Source organism: Euphorbia lathyris, chromosome 7 (assembly GCF_963576675.1).
Source record: "Euphorbia lathyris chromosome 7, ddEupLath1.1, whole genome shotgun sequence".
NCBI classification, from domain to species: Eukaryota; Viridiplantae; Streptophyta; class Magnoliopsida; order Malpighiales; family Euphorbiaceae; genus Euphorbia; species Euphorbia lathyris.
Window position 1 is genome coordinate 1200479 of NC_088916.1, and position 13869 is coordinate 1214347.

The window sequence follows — 13869 nt, forward strand, 5'->3', positions numbered from 1 at the left end:
ATAGTAAGAGTACTGGAGGAAAGATAAATGTAGTGAGAGAATGTTACCGTCCTTTATTGTGGTGAGTAGGGGTTTTATTTATAGGTTTTGGTCTCTGGGGCGAGTAATGACTTTAGTACTCTTGGGTCCTTATTCTGTCAATGAGGAATCTTCTGCTGCGTTCGGACGCGATGGGCTCTCCGACGTTGAATGGTTTCAGATGCTTCATCATAAGTCCTCTCCTCTTTGGTCGGGTTTAGTGATGCGAGTAAGTCTTGGGCTTATATTTCACTCGAAACAAGCTCTACAATTATGAGATAAGTGTACTCTGTCGTTATCAAGTAATAAATTTGGTTAAGTCTAGGTATCGAATCCACAGGATTTATACCTACAAGTATTAAACTAGGTTTTACAACGTTATTAGGCGATGAATATTTTTGGTTGGTTTGAACTATTTCTAAGCTATATGTGGGACAGTTTTTAACGTACAAATCCTTATGGGAGAATATTGATATCGGGTACTGAAGCAGCATGTTTCATAAGAACAAAACAAAACAAGAAATGGAAAAATCATTATTATCAATATATATACTTTGTTGATGTTACTGTTAGGCCTTTCCTCTTAATTAGCTTATTTTATTTATTGGGAGATTATAATTATTTAGTTACAGGCTTGTAAGCTTTAGAGCAAGTCTAATGGGTGTTACAAGCTTGTTGCTTGTAACACCCAACCATTAGAACAATGGTTACTTTCATAGGTAACATTCACTAGAATTTGTGAGGAAATGGTCAAAGAAAGGTTCTGAGTTACACGCAGGTTTATGTAGCACCTTAAATGGGCGAGTGCACTGCACACATGAGTTTTAGTTGATTTTGTAAATCATAAAGTGTTAGGTAGTGGTAGGTCCCACCCTCTTCCACTGATTTTTTACACCGATATATGTATATTTTATTTTTAACCTTTTGTTTAAAAATCAAACTATATTTATGAATACTTCCTTTCTAGTGGGATGTTTTTATAAGTGTTTGTTGTGCTGAGTTGGCACCTAATTCATGTTACAACCATTACACTTGCTCTTATACACCAATAATGCAAACCAGCACCTTTTCAATATAACTTTTTTTAAATCGAATTTATTAATAAAGGTAAAATACAACATAAGAGGCGGGAGATTAACCGTCTATAGATGATAGTTAATAGTTAGAATGAGAGCTAGATAACCAAACAGCTGAAATGGCTATTTGGTTCACTAACCGGCTAAAAAGAAGGTACTTAGTAGTAACGAAGATTTAATAAGGATTTACAAATTAAGGGTCCGTTTGTTTTAGCTACTCTTATTTGCTGTTGCGGATAGACGGTAGATATTAGTTGATTTTTGTCTAAAAAGCGATTGTTTCGAATTTTTACCAAACGCTTTTTGTCTCTTGTTTAGATTTGAAAAACAAAAAGTAGTTCTGAAAAATGGAAATAAACGGGCACCAAATCATTGAATTGATAAAGAGTTTTTAGATCCTGAATTACAATGATAGACTTGCTAAGAAGACTAGAAAAATATATCTAAATAACACGCTCGAAATAATCATAGGCATCCCTAGGGATATCGAAACTCAAAATAACATCAATATAGGTTTAACGTTTAAAAAATGGTATCAATTTAGACTTCAATGACGGAACGAGACACGTCATTGATATTATTCTACTAAGTTTTGTCAATTATACATGAAGGGGAAATCAGAACATTACGGAGTAATAGAAATAACGTGTCCAATCCGTCATCGATGCCTAAATTGATACATTTTTTAAATGTTAAGCCTTTATTGGTGGTGCTATTTTGTATGTGAAGCCTAAATTGATACTTCTCCAAAAACCATAGACCTATTTTAGTACCTTATCCCATAAATATATAAACGAGCCTCTCAATTGGACCATTTTTATTGTTTTTGGAGAAGTATCAATATATAAACGAGCCTCTCAGTTGGGCTATTTTTATTGTTTACCCTTACAATATTTAAATTAATATAATAAGATGAAGGATAAAGGTTAAGAGCATATCCAAGAGACTCGTAGTGCACTCTCTAAAAATAATATAAATAATTGACTCTTAGTGATTTAAGAGTGGTTAAGATATATCATCTCCAACAATGCTCTTTATATTTACTCCTTATCTATTATTTTATGATTAAGATTATTATTTATTGTTATACTATTACCAATAGTGTGAGGAGAGAGACTCATCAATAATAAATTATTAATAAAAAATGAAGTTAAGAGGCACTAAGAGGTGGAGAGAGACTCTCTATTAATAGAGAGGATGGTAGGACTCTTAGTGATTTGAGGAGCCACTAAGAGGCTGTTGGAGTTGATTTTTTATTCTCCCTTCTCAAATTTTAACTTAAGAGCCAATTTAAGAGGTTGTTGGAGATGCTCTAAATTTGACCCTAACATATTGAGTGAAATGCAGATTTAGCTCTAAAGTACGAAATTGTATAAATTTAATATTAATATTTTCAAAAGAGATCAATTTTAGTCATATGCTATCATAAATTTGTAAATGTTAGTTTGAGTGTTATTTGACTCACATATTAGAAATTTCAAATATTAATTATGTCTAAGTTATTTTGTGTGTTACTAACACAATTAGAAAAAACCTGATAAAATGCTAACAACTATGTCTAACATATATAAATTAGTCATAAGAAATTTTATCAGAGTGTCTAAAATGTTTATTACTTACTACTATAGTTAAAAATATAATAAATTGCTTCAATTTATAGACAATTTTATTTAAAAAGACTGATGTGACAGTTTAAATAATATTCAAATTAGCATTTTCAAATTTTGCTCTTACCAAAAAAGGGAAATTTACATACAATTTCACATTTGAAAAACTATCTACAATTATGTCAAATCCTGATTTTGAATTAGATCAAACTAATAAAATCATTGCTTTTAATCTATTAATTGGAATTTATAAATTAAGAGTTTAGGATATATTGTCTAGAGTTTAGAAGTTTTAAATTATAATGTAAAAGCATATTTTATTTGTTATATATGAAAATAATGACATATTTAGAATTAACTTTGATAAACTGATTTAGTTGTAATTTTGTAGTTAATCATGATATTCGTGTAAAAGAAGAAGGCCTAATATACAAATATCTCCTTGAACTTATCCAAATGTTGTAACTGTCTCCCAACTTTCAATTGTAACAACTTACCCCTCAAACATGTTCAATTGTAAAACATAACCCCTCAAACTTGTCCAATTGTAAAACAGAACCCCAAATTGCTGACGTGGACTGCAATTAAAAAAACACGTGAAATACAAAAGCTTTAATGCTCGTGGAATGTGATAATCAGATCTTTGGACCCCAAAAAAAACAGTATTTAAGTAACCAATAATCCACAATTCTTCAACCTAGCGGTAAATAAAAAATCCTTCATTCTTCTTCTTCTTCTTCTTATTCCTATTTGTTTTTTAGTCATTTCTTGATTCAAAATTTTAAGATATTATGGGGGTGAAAAAGTGTTTATATGGAGAAATAGCTCCATTGAAAATTTCATGCCGTGATACGAATCCGGGGAAACGTTTTCACGGTTGCTTCAAGTACGGGGTAAAAAAAAATCCCAATTTGGAGTTATGTTTTACAATTGGACAAGTTTGAAGGGTAAGTTGTTATAATTAAAAGTTGGGGGGCAGATGCAATATTTGAACTAGTTCAAGGGGTTATTTGTGTATTAGGCCAAAGAAGAAAGATCAAGCGGAGATTAATGGATCATATAAAGATAATGGGCTTTAGGTTCTGATTGTGGAAATTGAAACCCAAAGAGATTTGTATTTGGGGTTTTGAGCCCAAGAGATTCGTATCTGATAGAGAGCTTTTCCGATTCCTCAACAATCGGAGATGGAGAGTGAAGAAGGTGAGATTCTCACTCGACCCTGCAAAACCCTAGCGATGGAGGAGGAAGAAGAAGCGAAACCGAAGGTTGTAGTGATAATGGGGCCCACTGGTTCAGGCAAATCGAAAGTCGCCATTGATTTAGCTTCCCATTTTCCGATTGAAATTATCAACGCTGATTCGATGCAAGTCTACCATGGTCTTGATGTTCTCACCAACAAGGTTCCTCTCCACGAGCAAAATGGTACTCTCTCTCTCTCTCTGTGTGTGTGTGTGTGTGTGTCTAGAATTTGATATGTTTATTTAGCTACTGTTGTTTAATCTGTGGCTTTTATTGTTTGCAGGAGTTCCTCACCATTTGCTTGGGAATATAAGCCCAAATGTTGAATTCACAGCTAAGGATTTTAGGGATTGTGCTATTCCTGTGAGTTGTTTTTCACCTCCGTTCATGCTCTTCTTCATGGTTCTTCAAATCCCTTATTTAAAGTTTTTTGAGCAATGGAATTGAGGAATAAGGTACAAATTTAGCTCGGATGAACTAAGGAGTTCACTTCAAGATGGTGCATGTTGTTTGCAGATGATATTGTGTTGGTTGATGAGACGAAAGAAGACGAAAGAAGGCGTGGAGAGGAAGTTGGAACTATGGAGACAAACTCTTGAAACTAGAGGCTTTAAGCTGAGCCAGCCGAAGTAAGATAGAATATTTGGAGTGTAAGTTTAGCGGCGAAGGCAGGAATTGAGGAATAAGGTACAAATTTAGCTCTATGTCACTGGTGGGAACAGATTTAGACTCCAATGCTTGTACCTCATGTTTACTGCTGGAGAACAGATTTAGACACCAACCTTTTGTAAATGGAACAATTTCAGACTCCATTAATAGCACACCATATAGAAGTCAATTTTCTGTTTACCTGCTGGTTCCATGTTTGCGCCAACTAAGCAACACATTTAGACTACGCGTATGAAATTATGCAAATTTAGGATTAACATTCAGTTCCATGTGGTTGCCGAGCTCAGATATGTGTGTGTTTGTGTTGTATTTTCCGTTAATGGAGTTTGAAATGGCTACATCTACAAAGCCTTAATGCTAACATTGTATGATTTTATATGTGGAGGAGACTAAATATGTTCTCACTTCTCCCTCAATAATCACAGGGCTAATTTTGTAATTTATCCCTTGAATTGAAGATAGTTTTTCTTATGCAATCATTCAAGCATGTGTCAGTGTTGCTGCTTACTCATTTGCAAAAAGTAGAGATTTTTCTTTTTGTCAACTATGATTGCCATTAGCATGTTCTGATTCGATTTTATTGATTCATCAATTTGCAGCTTATTAATGATATCTTGTCCCGCAATTGCTTGCCTGTTATTGTTGGGGGAACCAATTACTACATTCAGGTAGTGCACTCCTTGAATTCTCTCCTGAACTATGACGCTACTAATATTATGGCTCCTAAATTCCATTTCTTGACACAAAAATCCTTAAACTTTACATTTATGTAACATTAAAGTTCAAACCAACTCAAATCCGTAAAAAAAATGAAGTGATGAGGGTAAAATAGAAAAGAGTCAATAACGTAGTCAAACTTGTTCAAGCCATCATTTTGTTAATCTTTTTTTACGGCTTTTTTTATTTGGACTTTAATGTAAATTCAAGGATTTATATGTCAAAAAATGAAGTTTAGGGGCCATGGATGTATTTTTACCCGATTTATGACTGATAATTGGTTTCTTTTCGTAGTTTTGCATTATGTGATGATTCTTAGTCCTGTTTATAATATTTTTCACTCTTGTTCAATATTCTGCATTCAGGCTCTTGTAAGTCCTTTCCTTCTCGACGATACAACAGAAAGTTTGGATGAGAGCCTTGGCAATGAGCATCTTGGTATGCATCAATAATGAACTTTGTTGGCTTAATACATAATTACACATTGATACTTGTAACCTTTTTCTGCGTGGCACCCCGTACTTATACTTGGACCTATCACACACCTAAACTCGTAACTTTTTGCTGTTTGGCACCTTGAACTTGTCAATGTTGAGCTTCTAATTCCATTATTTGCTGATTTGGAAAATTTCAAATAAAATCTATGTTGCATGCTGATCAAATTTGAATTGTGCTAAATCAGAAAATAAGGGGGCTATAGGTCCAAAATTGACAAGTTTAGAGTGCCAAACGATAAAAAATTACAAGTTGAAGTGTGTGATAGGTCCAAGTATAAGTACAAGGTGTGAAACGGAAAAAGTTACAGCTTTAGGTGTATAATTATGTATCAAGCTGAACTTTGTTGCTTTGAAACAATTTACGTTCAGGACGATATTGTTTATATGCTTTATGAATTATGGGTTTGCAGGAGATGAGCACACGCTTGAGTTCGGAAGAAATGATTTCAACAATTATCATTATCTGAAAGAACTTGATCCTGCTGCAGCTAACAGAGTCCATCCACATGACAACAGAAAAGTAGGATTTCTAGCCTCCTTGAAATATATTCAAAATTGTGCATTTCTTATGTTTGTTTGAATAGATGCATTGTGTGCTAGGCTATGTGGAAAGGGGTTTTTTCTTTTTCTGCCTCCACCATCCGGTTGAATAGGTATTTGCCCATAATCTATAGTGATATGGATAAAGAAGTATCAATAATGTACTCAAACTTGTCCAGGTCATCATTTCGTTGATTGTTTAACGCTTTTTTTGTTTTTTTTTTGTTGATTTGGACTTTAATATTACATTAATGTAAAGTTTAAGAAATGAGGTTTAGGATCTTAATGTTAACAACTTTGTAAATTGTAGTTCATGGTCCATGGATATTACCCATTAATTTTATGTTCTTGTAAATTTTTTCTTTTTATTAACAGCTGCTTGTTGGGCTTGTCATTAATATAGTTTTATTATTCTAATCTAATTAAACGCAAATTCAAGTCATGGGTTTTTGATTGACATTCAAAGGAGTAAATATTGCTGATGTAATTATATAACCATACTAATTTCTGGGCACAGATCACTTGTGTTGTAATGAGGGTGTCAAAACGGGTTATTTTATCATAATAGTGTTATATTGTATGACATTATATTCCATATGATTTTATGATTTAAATGAAACAAAATGACCCAGATCATGTTGTCCTGTTAGAAATTGACAGACCTATCTGTCAAGTTATTTTTTGGATGTCCATGTCCATCCATAAACTTAGTTATCTTGTTTGTTTTGCAGATTAATCAATACCTTAATTTGTATGCTCGATCTGGTATTCTTCCTAGCAAGCTTTATCAGGGAAAGGCTGCTGAGGTTGGTAATCCTTAATTCATAATCTCTTGGTTCTTAATTTAATGAAATTCCAACCTAGGATATTGCAATGAGCCCAGTAGCCTTTGCCGGACTTATAAAAAGGACGATTTCTGAGTCTGATTTTTGAACTCTGTCTGAGCTCTAGGTCTATACGGATCTTGGAGATTCTTGGACCGGAAGATACCCAAATAAAAAGACCTGAATTTGATTGAATTGCTGAGTGTTTTTTTTAAGGATTGAACTGTTGAATTTCGTTAGGTACACTTCTGGAGATTTTAATCCCTGGATTGAACCGAAATGATCTCACTCCTAGATGGTAGCATAATTCATTTTTCAACCTTCTTGAGGCTCAAATAGGTCTCATTATCTACATGCCATTCAGTTGTTATCATTTTGATTAGGAATGTCAAAACGGAGTTTGTAATGGTGTTATGTGATCTATATATTCTACATAATTATATAGTCTAAAATATGCCTATGCCCCCTCAACTTTGGTGTTATGGACATGATGACTCCTGAGCTTCAAAATTAGGCATAAAACTCCCTGAATTTGACTTGTACTACCATAAAATTCCAAATTATCATCAACCAATGTAAATACCGGTTGACCTCATGAAATGTTGGTAAGTCACACTCTTTTACTAACATGATGGCCCCTTAACTTTGAGGTTACTAACATGATGACCCGTCAGAGTGATTTACCGGTATTTACACTTGTAAGGGGACTTTTGTGTTAGTATATGTCAAAGTTAAGGGACTTTTATGTCTAGATTTGAAGTTCAGGGCCATCATCATGTTAGTAACGCCAAAGTTGAGGAGCAATGCGTGTAAATTTACCCTTATTATATATGATATAAATGCAATAAAAATTGATAATTGTATCAAACAAGTTGTGTCAAGTGTGCTGTAATCGTGTTGTCGTGTCATACATTGACAACCCTAATATTGAATGTACCAGGGCAGAACTGGGGTCGGATCGACAGTTGCAGATTCAACTACTGTTTCATTTGTGTTGATGCTTCTATCCCCGCACTGGACGAGTACGTCGGACAAAGAGTAGATGTCATGATCAATGCTGGATTACTCACTGAAGTTTATGAAATTTTCAATCCTCATGCTGTTTACACTCGAGGTTTGCGGCAAGCCATTGGCGTAAGGGAGTTTGAGGATTTTCTGAGACTTTACCTCTTGAAAAGAAGGATTAATATGGCAAGTGATTCGATCGATGAATGTTGCGAAATGGTGTCAGAAAACAACGATGAGATGCTAAAACATAATGCGAGGGAGATCTTATTTTCCTCCGATGGTAATGAACTCAAGAATGTTTTAGTTGATGCAATTGAGAAAGTGAAATTGAACACCCGAAGGCTTGTTCGTCGTCAAGTAAGTTCGTGTGTCAGATTTTACATGTTTCAATTATTTTATACCAATTTGTTTTATTTATTTATTTATCTGGATTCTGGTCCGGTCTCAATCAATTATCAATGTGGAATGTTTAATAACAAAAGAATTTTCGTTTTTCAGAAGAGGAGACTTAGTCGGCTTCGAACATTGTATGGATGGAATATACAATATGTTGATTCTACTGAATCCATTTCAAGTACAGTCTTTCTTTATCCATAGTATTTCCAGAACTAAAGGAGAAGGGAAAAAAATTCTGGCTTTGGGGTGAATTTGATTCACCCTGCTGATCTTATTGGCAGACATAATACATTCGGCAATATATAATGCGTGGAAGTCAGATATTCTCCTGACTCCACTGCTCAACGATAAAAGCATGCACCACCCTCCTCTACCCACCTTAGAAACGTTCTTAGCCCACAGTTCTAGAAACAAGTAGATCGAGGAAAAATTCAAGTGACAAATGGAGGATTTGTACCAGTGGTCCGCCTGTATGAACGTTGGGCTGCTCAGTCTGTCTTTCATACAGGCGGCTGGCTTTATATTCGCCTTCTTGAAAGGCGGATTAGAGTTTTAGAATCTCCTGTTTCTCCATCCACCAATTTGAATCGTGGATGAATATATACGCCTGAATGATGGGTGCAGCTAAAAACACCACATTTTCAGAAATACTTTTAACTCTGCTTAAACGAAGAAATAGTTTGCTAATTACCACAAATGTGTCATTTTCCCGATTTGTTTATAAATCAGAAATATATTTTTAGCAGTACATCGTTTTCGTCCCCTGAATCACATGAAATGCTATTTTGTTTTTGTTACAGGCAGATCTGATGAAACATGGGCTGCACAAGTGGTTGGACCAGCTGTGGAAATCATAACTTCTTTTCTTCGGGCTGATTCGAGCTCAGTTTGTGATGGCGTTGGAAAGAAATTGATCGAAAGGAACCTTTGGACCCAATATGTGTGTAAGGTCAGCATCTTGAAGTAATTTGCTGGCTTTTTTAGCACGATTGTTGGGAGTCTGAATTCTTTCTTTTTTCTTTTTATTGGCAGGCTTGTAGTAACCGGGTTCTTAGAGGAGCGCACGAGTGGGAACAGCATAAACAGGGTCGAAGCCATCGAAAACGTGTTTCTTCGATTCGAAAGTCACAAGGAGCGAATCGTTCAGCTGTATCTAATGACTGAGTTCGAGGGTCTGGATCGATGAACTCGAATGCTCTCAACTGCTTCCATTCACAATTTGTGTATAGAATGAAAAGCTAGCTGATCGGAGAAGGTACGAAACAGAAGACTTGCATTTAGTATCATATAATTTATAATTACTTTTTTGTTAATGGAAAATGTGCTCAATAGATGAGAAAAGGGGAACTAATTGAAAGACAATAAGTTTGGGGCCTTATTTTTACAAAGATCGCAGAACGTTATTTCTTTCAATAAAATCACTAAATTTTATATTTTATTTCACTAAAGTGTGTCTATGCAATTTGTGTACCAAAAGATAGGAGTGGCAATTTCTGACACGAAAACATGATTTATAGAGACAACCCCATTGACACGAAAATAATTTTTCTAGTATTTATAACATATAAAACCATATGGATCATATATATAAGATAACCTGATTTTGACACGAAACACGAAATTGCCACCTCTACCAAAAAAAGAACTAATTAGATCTCCTGTCAAACTTATTGAGTGTTTGAATTGCTTTGTCTAATGCCTGATTCCTAATTCGAATTTCTTTCTATCTCCCAAATAATAATTGGTATCGAGGTTTTTTTGTTGTTCGGTTCAAAAGGAGTGTTTCTGATATAAGAGCATGCTTTAAGAAGAAGAATTTAGCTCCAGATTTATAATCAATCACATATGCATCAACGACACTTACTGCTACTGCGATTGAAAGCTTTTTATTATAATTTATCAAGCTCGACCAGTAGAAACATGTTATGGTTTGTGATTTCGGATGGTTTCACATAATGCGATGTCATGGCTTTTAGATCCACCTTGTAAATTGTTTAGTTACGAAAGTTTGGTAGCTTCCAACACTGCCGAGATTGGTTGTAAATGCGATAACACTACTGTGAAAACCATCCGAAATCACAAGCCATAACATGTTTCTACTGGTCGAGCTGATAAATTATAATAAAAAGCTTTCAATAGCAGTAGCACTAAGTGTCGTTGATGCATATGTGATTCAATATAAATCTGGAGCTAAATCCTTCTTATTAAAGGATGCTTCTACATCAGAAGCACTCATTTTCGACAGAACAACGAAAGAATCTCGTCTATCAGCAGATAACAATTTGGGAGATAGAAAGGAAGTCGGATTAGGAAACGAACCATTAGACAAAGCAATCGAAACACTCAATAAGTTCGATGTGAGATCTATTAATACTTCATTTAAAGAGAGCCTTCTTATTTTTATACAAAGGCTGGCAGCGAACTACGAATAAAAGATGACGGAGTACTTGCCAAAATGGGACACTATTTGTGTACCAAACGAATAACTAATAGATCTCCTGTCAAACTTATTGAGTGTTTGAATTGCTTTGTCTAATGTCGATTCCTAATTCGACTTTCTCTCTATCTCCCAAATCATAATTGGTATCAACTGATAATTGAGGTTTTTTTGTTGTTCGGTCCAAAAGGAGTGGTCTTTAAGGCGGAGAATTTAGCTCCAGATTTATAATCAATCACATATGCATCAACGACACTTACTGCTACTGTGATGGAAAGCTTTTTTTATCATGTTATAGTTTGTGATTTTGGATGGTTTTCGCAGTAATGCGATATCATGGCTTTTAGATCCACCTTGTAAATTGTTTCGTAACGAAAGTTTGGTAGCTTCCAACACTGTGGAGATTGGTTGTAAATGTCACAGTTGGGTAGTTGATATATTATGACATTTACAACCAATCTCGGCAGTGTTAGAAGCTGCCAAACTTTCATAACATTTTTACGAAACAATTTACAAAGTGGATATAAAAGCCATGACATCGCATTACTGTGAAAACCATCCGAAATCACAAACCATAGCATGTTTCTACTGGTCGAGCTGATAAGTTATAATAAAAAGCTTTCAATCGCAATAGCAGTAAATGTCGTTGATGCATATGTGATTCAATATAAATCTGGAGCTAAATCCTTCTTCTCAAAGGATGCTCCTACATCAGAAGCACTAATTTTCGACAGAACCTCGTCTATCAGCGGATAACAATTTGGGAGATAGAAAGGAAGTCGGATTATGAAACGAACCATTAGACAAAACAAATCCAGCTATCTGGTACCGGCAGAATATTTAAAACGCTGGTTCAGTTGTTTCCAGTGTTGCAGAACTTAAATCAGACATTATAATTATGCTCTACCATGTATTTGTGCAAATAGTTGGAGAAGAAAATTTTGGGGATATTTCTACTGAAGAAGTTGTGGAAGAGTGGCTTCCGGTGTTGCGTTCTTAGTTTGAAAGCTCGTGATTGTAACTATAAATAAGATTTCAACATTTTATATGTATGTGTTGAGAGAATTGTGTTCTTCCTTTTATAGTTTTACGAGAGTTGAGGTGTAAAAATACCCCTAACGTTTTGGATTAAGAGCAATTTTACTCATAACGTCTAAAATAGTGCAATTTTACCCCTAATGTTGGTAGCGAATAGCACTTTTACTCCTAACATTGATAATTTGGATCAAGGTACTATTATAAAAGATAAATATTTTGTTTTTTTATTTTGCATAAATCCGTTAGTTCTAAAAAAAATATTTCATGTTTTTTATAATTTAATAATAAAATTGGAGATTAATATTTATAAATTCGGTGAATTTTTTGTCCAATTTGCACAAAAACAGTATTTTTTTTTAATATCTATATGTTTGTGATTTGTTACTGATAAAATAATGCACATGTGAAGTGTAGATGACAAGATTCATGACCAAGAAGATAATTTGATGAATTATTTTTCAAATTTATCAACATTAGAGGTAAAATTGCTCTTGGTTTCCAACGTGAGGGTAAAATTGTATCATTTTAGATGTTAAGATTAAAATTGTTCCTGACCCAAAACGTTAAGGGTATTTTTGCACCTTAACGTTTTATGCTTATTTATGATGAAAAAACAGCTCCTAATTATATGGGTGAAAAATTTATGGATTTCTAATTTTATATAAGTGCGTTAAATTAATCAATTCGAGATTGATTAACCACGGATTTCTGAAAAAACATAATGTTTCAGCCGAAAAGAGATTCGACAAGTGCATAAGAAGGTGCATGTTGGGAAAAAAGTTCAAATATGACCTATTATAAAACTTAAGATAGTTTTAGGGGGTGTTTGGTTCACAATGGGTAAGGGAAAATGAATCAAGAAAGGGAAACTAAAGAAAATGAAAGAAATAAGCATTAATTTCCCTATGTGTTTGGATATGTTTAAAAAAAGGAATGCAATTCCACCCCTATTCCCTTTGTGGATGTTTGGTTCAACTAGGGAATCAAATGGATAAACATCAATTATAGAAGCAGAAATAAAGACCCACGCCACCTAACAGAGAACATCATGAATTAGCCATTAACAAAAATCATCAAAACCCAAATCCAAAAATAAATCATCCTACAAATATCATCAAATAGTTTTCAAAGATTATTTTTTTTTATTTTTTTTTGATAAAAGTTTCCAAAGATTATTGGTCATAAGAAAATGCCTTAAAAAATCAAACAACAAAACAAACACATGAAAAAAATATTTTCGAAGCTCCATCAAAAAAAAAAAAAAATAGAAGCCATGGTAGTTATAGCTAATTCATAGCCAGAATTTTACACCCATTTTTAATCACAAATTGCAAAGAAATTGAATCAAAGTTGTGATATTGGTTTTTTTTTTTTATGAAAGAGGCTTTAACTTACTCGTGCCGGCGTGAGAGGCGGCCGGAGAACGAAGAAGAGGCGACCGGATATTGGAGGAGAACAGATTCAGGGATCGTGTTTTCTGTTGTCAAGAAGAGGCATGTTTTCTGTGGGAAAGGGAATCTAATTCCCTACAGGACCTAGGGAATGGGCTTAACCTAAAATGGGGTAAACGCATAATCTAAAACGGGTAAAGGGAATCAATTTTTTTTTATAAACAAACAAGCACAAAGGGAATGAAACCCTCTCATTCCCATTCCCATTCCTAAAGACCCCGAACCAAACGCCCCTTTAGTTACTAGAAAAATGCATAAAACCATGTTGAGCAATGTACCTAATATTAGGAAAGGCTTGATACATCATTTGTCCTCTGAATTTGTTTAAAAAGCTTGATTGGTCTCTTGAGCT

The 13869-nt window shown here is 34.2% G+C and overlaps 1 protein-coding gene across 2 annotated transcripts; it reads left to right on the forward strand.

Annotated features, from left to right (window-relative positions):
- Window positions 1-3840: 3840 nt before the first annotated feature.
- LOC136235878 (tRNA dimethylallyltransferase 2-like) lies at window positions 3841-12678 on the forward strand. 2 transcript variants are annotated; one of them, XR_010691971.1, is made up of 11 exons: window positions 3841-4123; window positions 4224-4303; window positions 5209-5277; window positions 5692-5764; window positions 6234-6343; window positions 7095-7169; window positions 8133-8552; window positions 8694-8769; window positions 9392-9540; window positions 9624-9846; window positions 11955-12678. XR_010691971.1 is itself a non-coding variant. In XM_066025953.1 (10 exons), the coding sequence occupies exons 1-10, from the start codon at window positions 3886-3888 to the stop codon at window positions 9753-9755; spliced, it is 1422 nt and encodes a 473-aa protein (XP_065882025.1). In that variant the 5' UTR covers window positions 3841-3885; the 3' UTR covers window positions 9756-12678. The 2 variants fall into 2 exon arrangements, 1 of the variants encoding a protein (XP_065882025.1); XM_066025953.1 differs by having other exon boundaries at window positions 9624-12678.
- Window positions 12679-13869: the final 1191 nt, after the last annotated feature.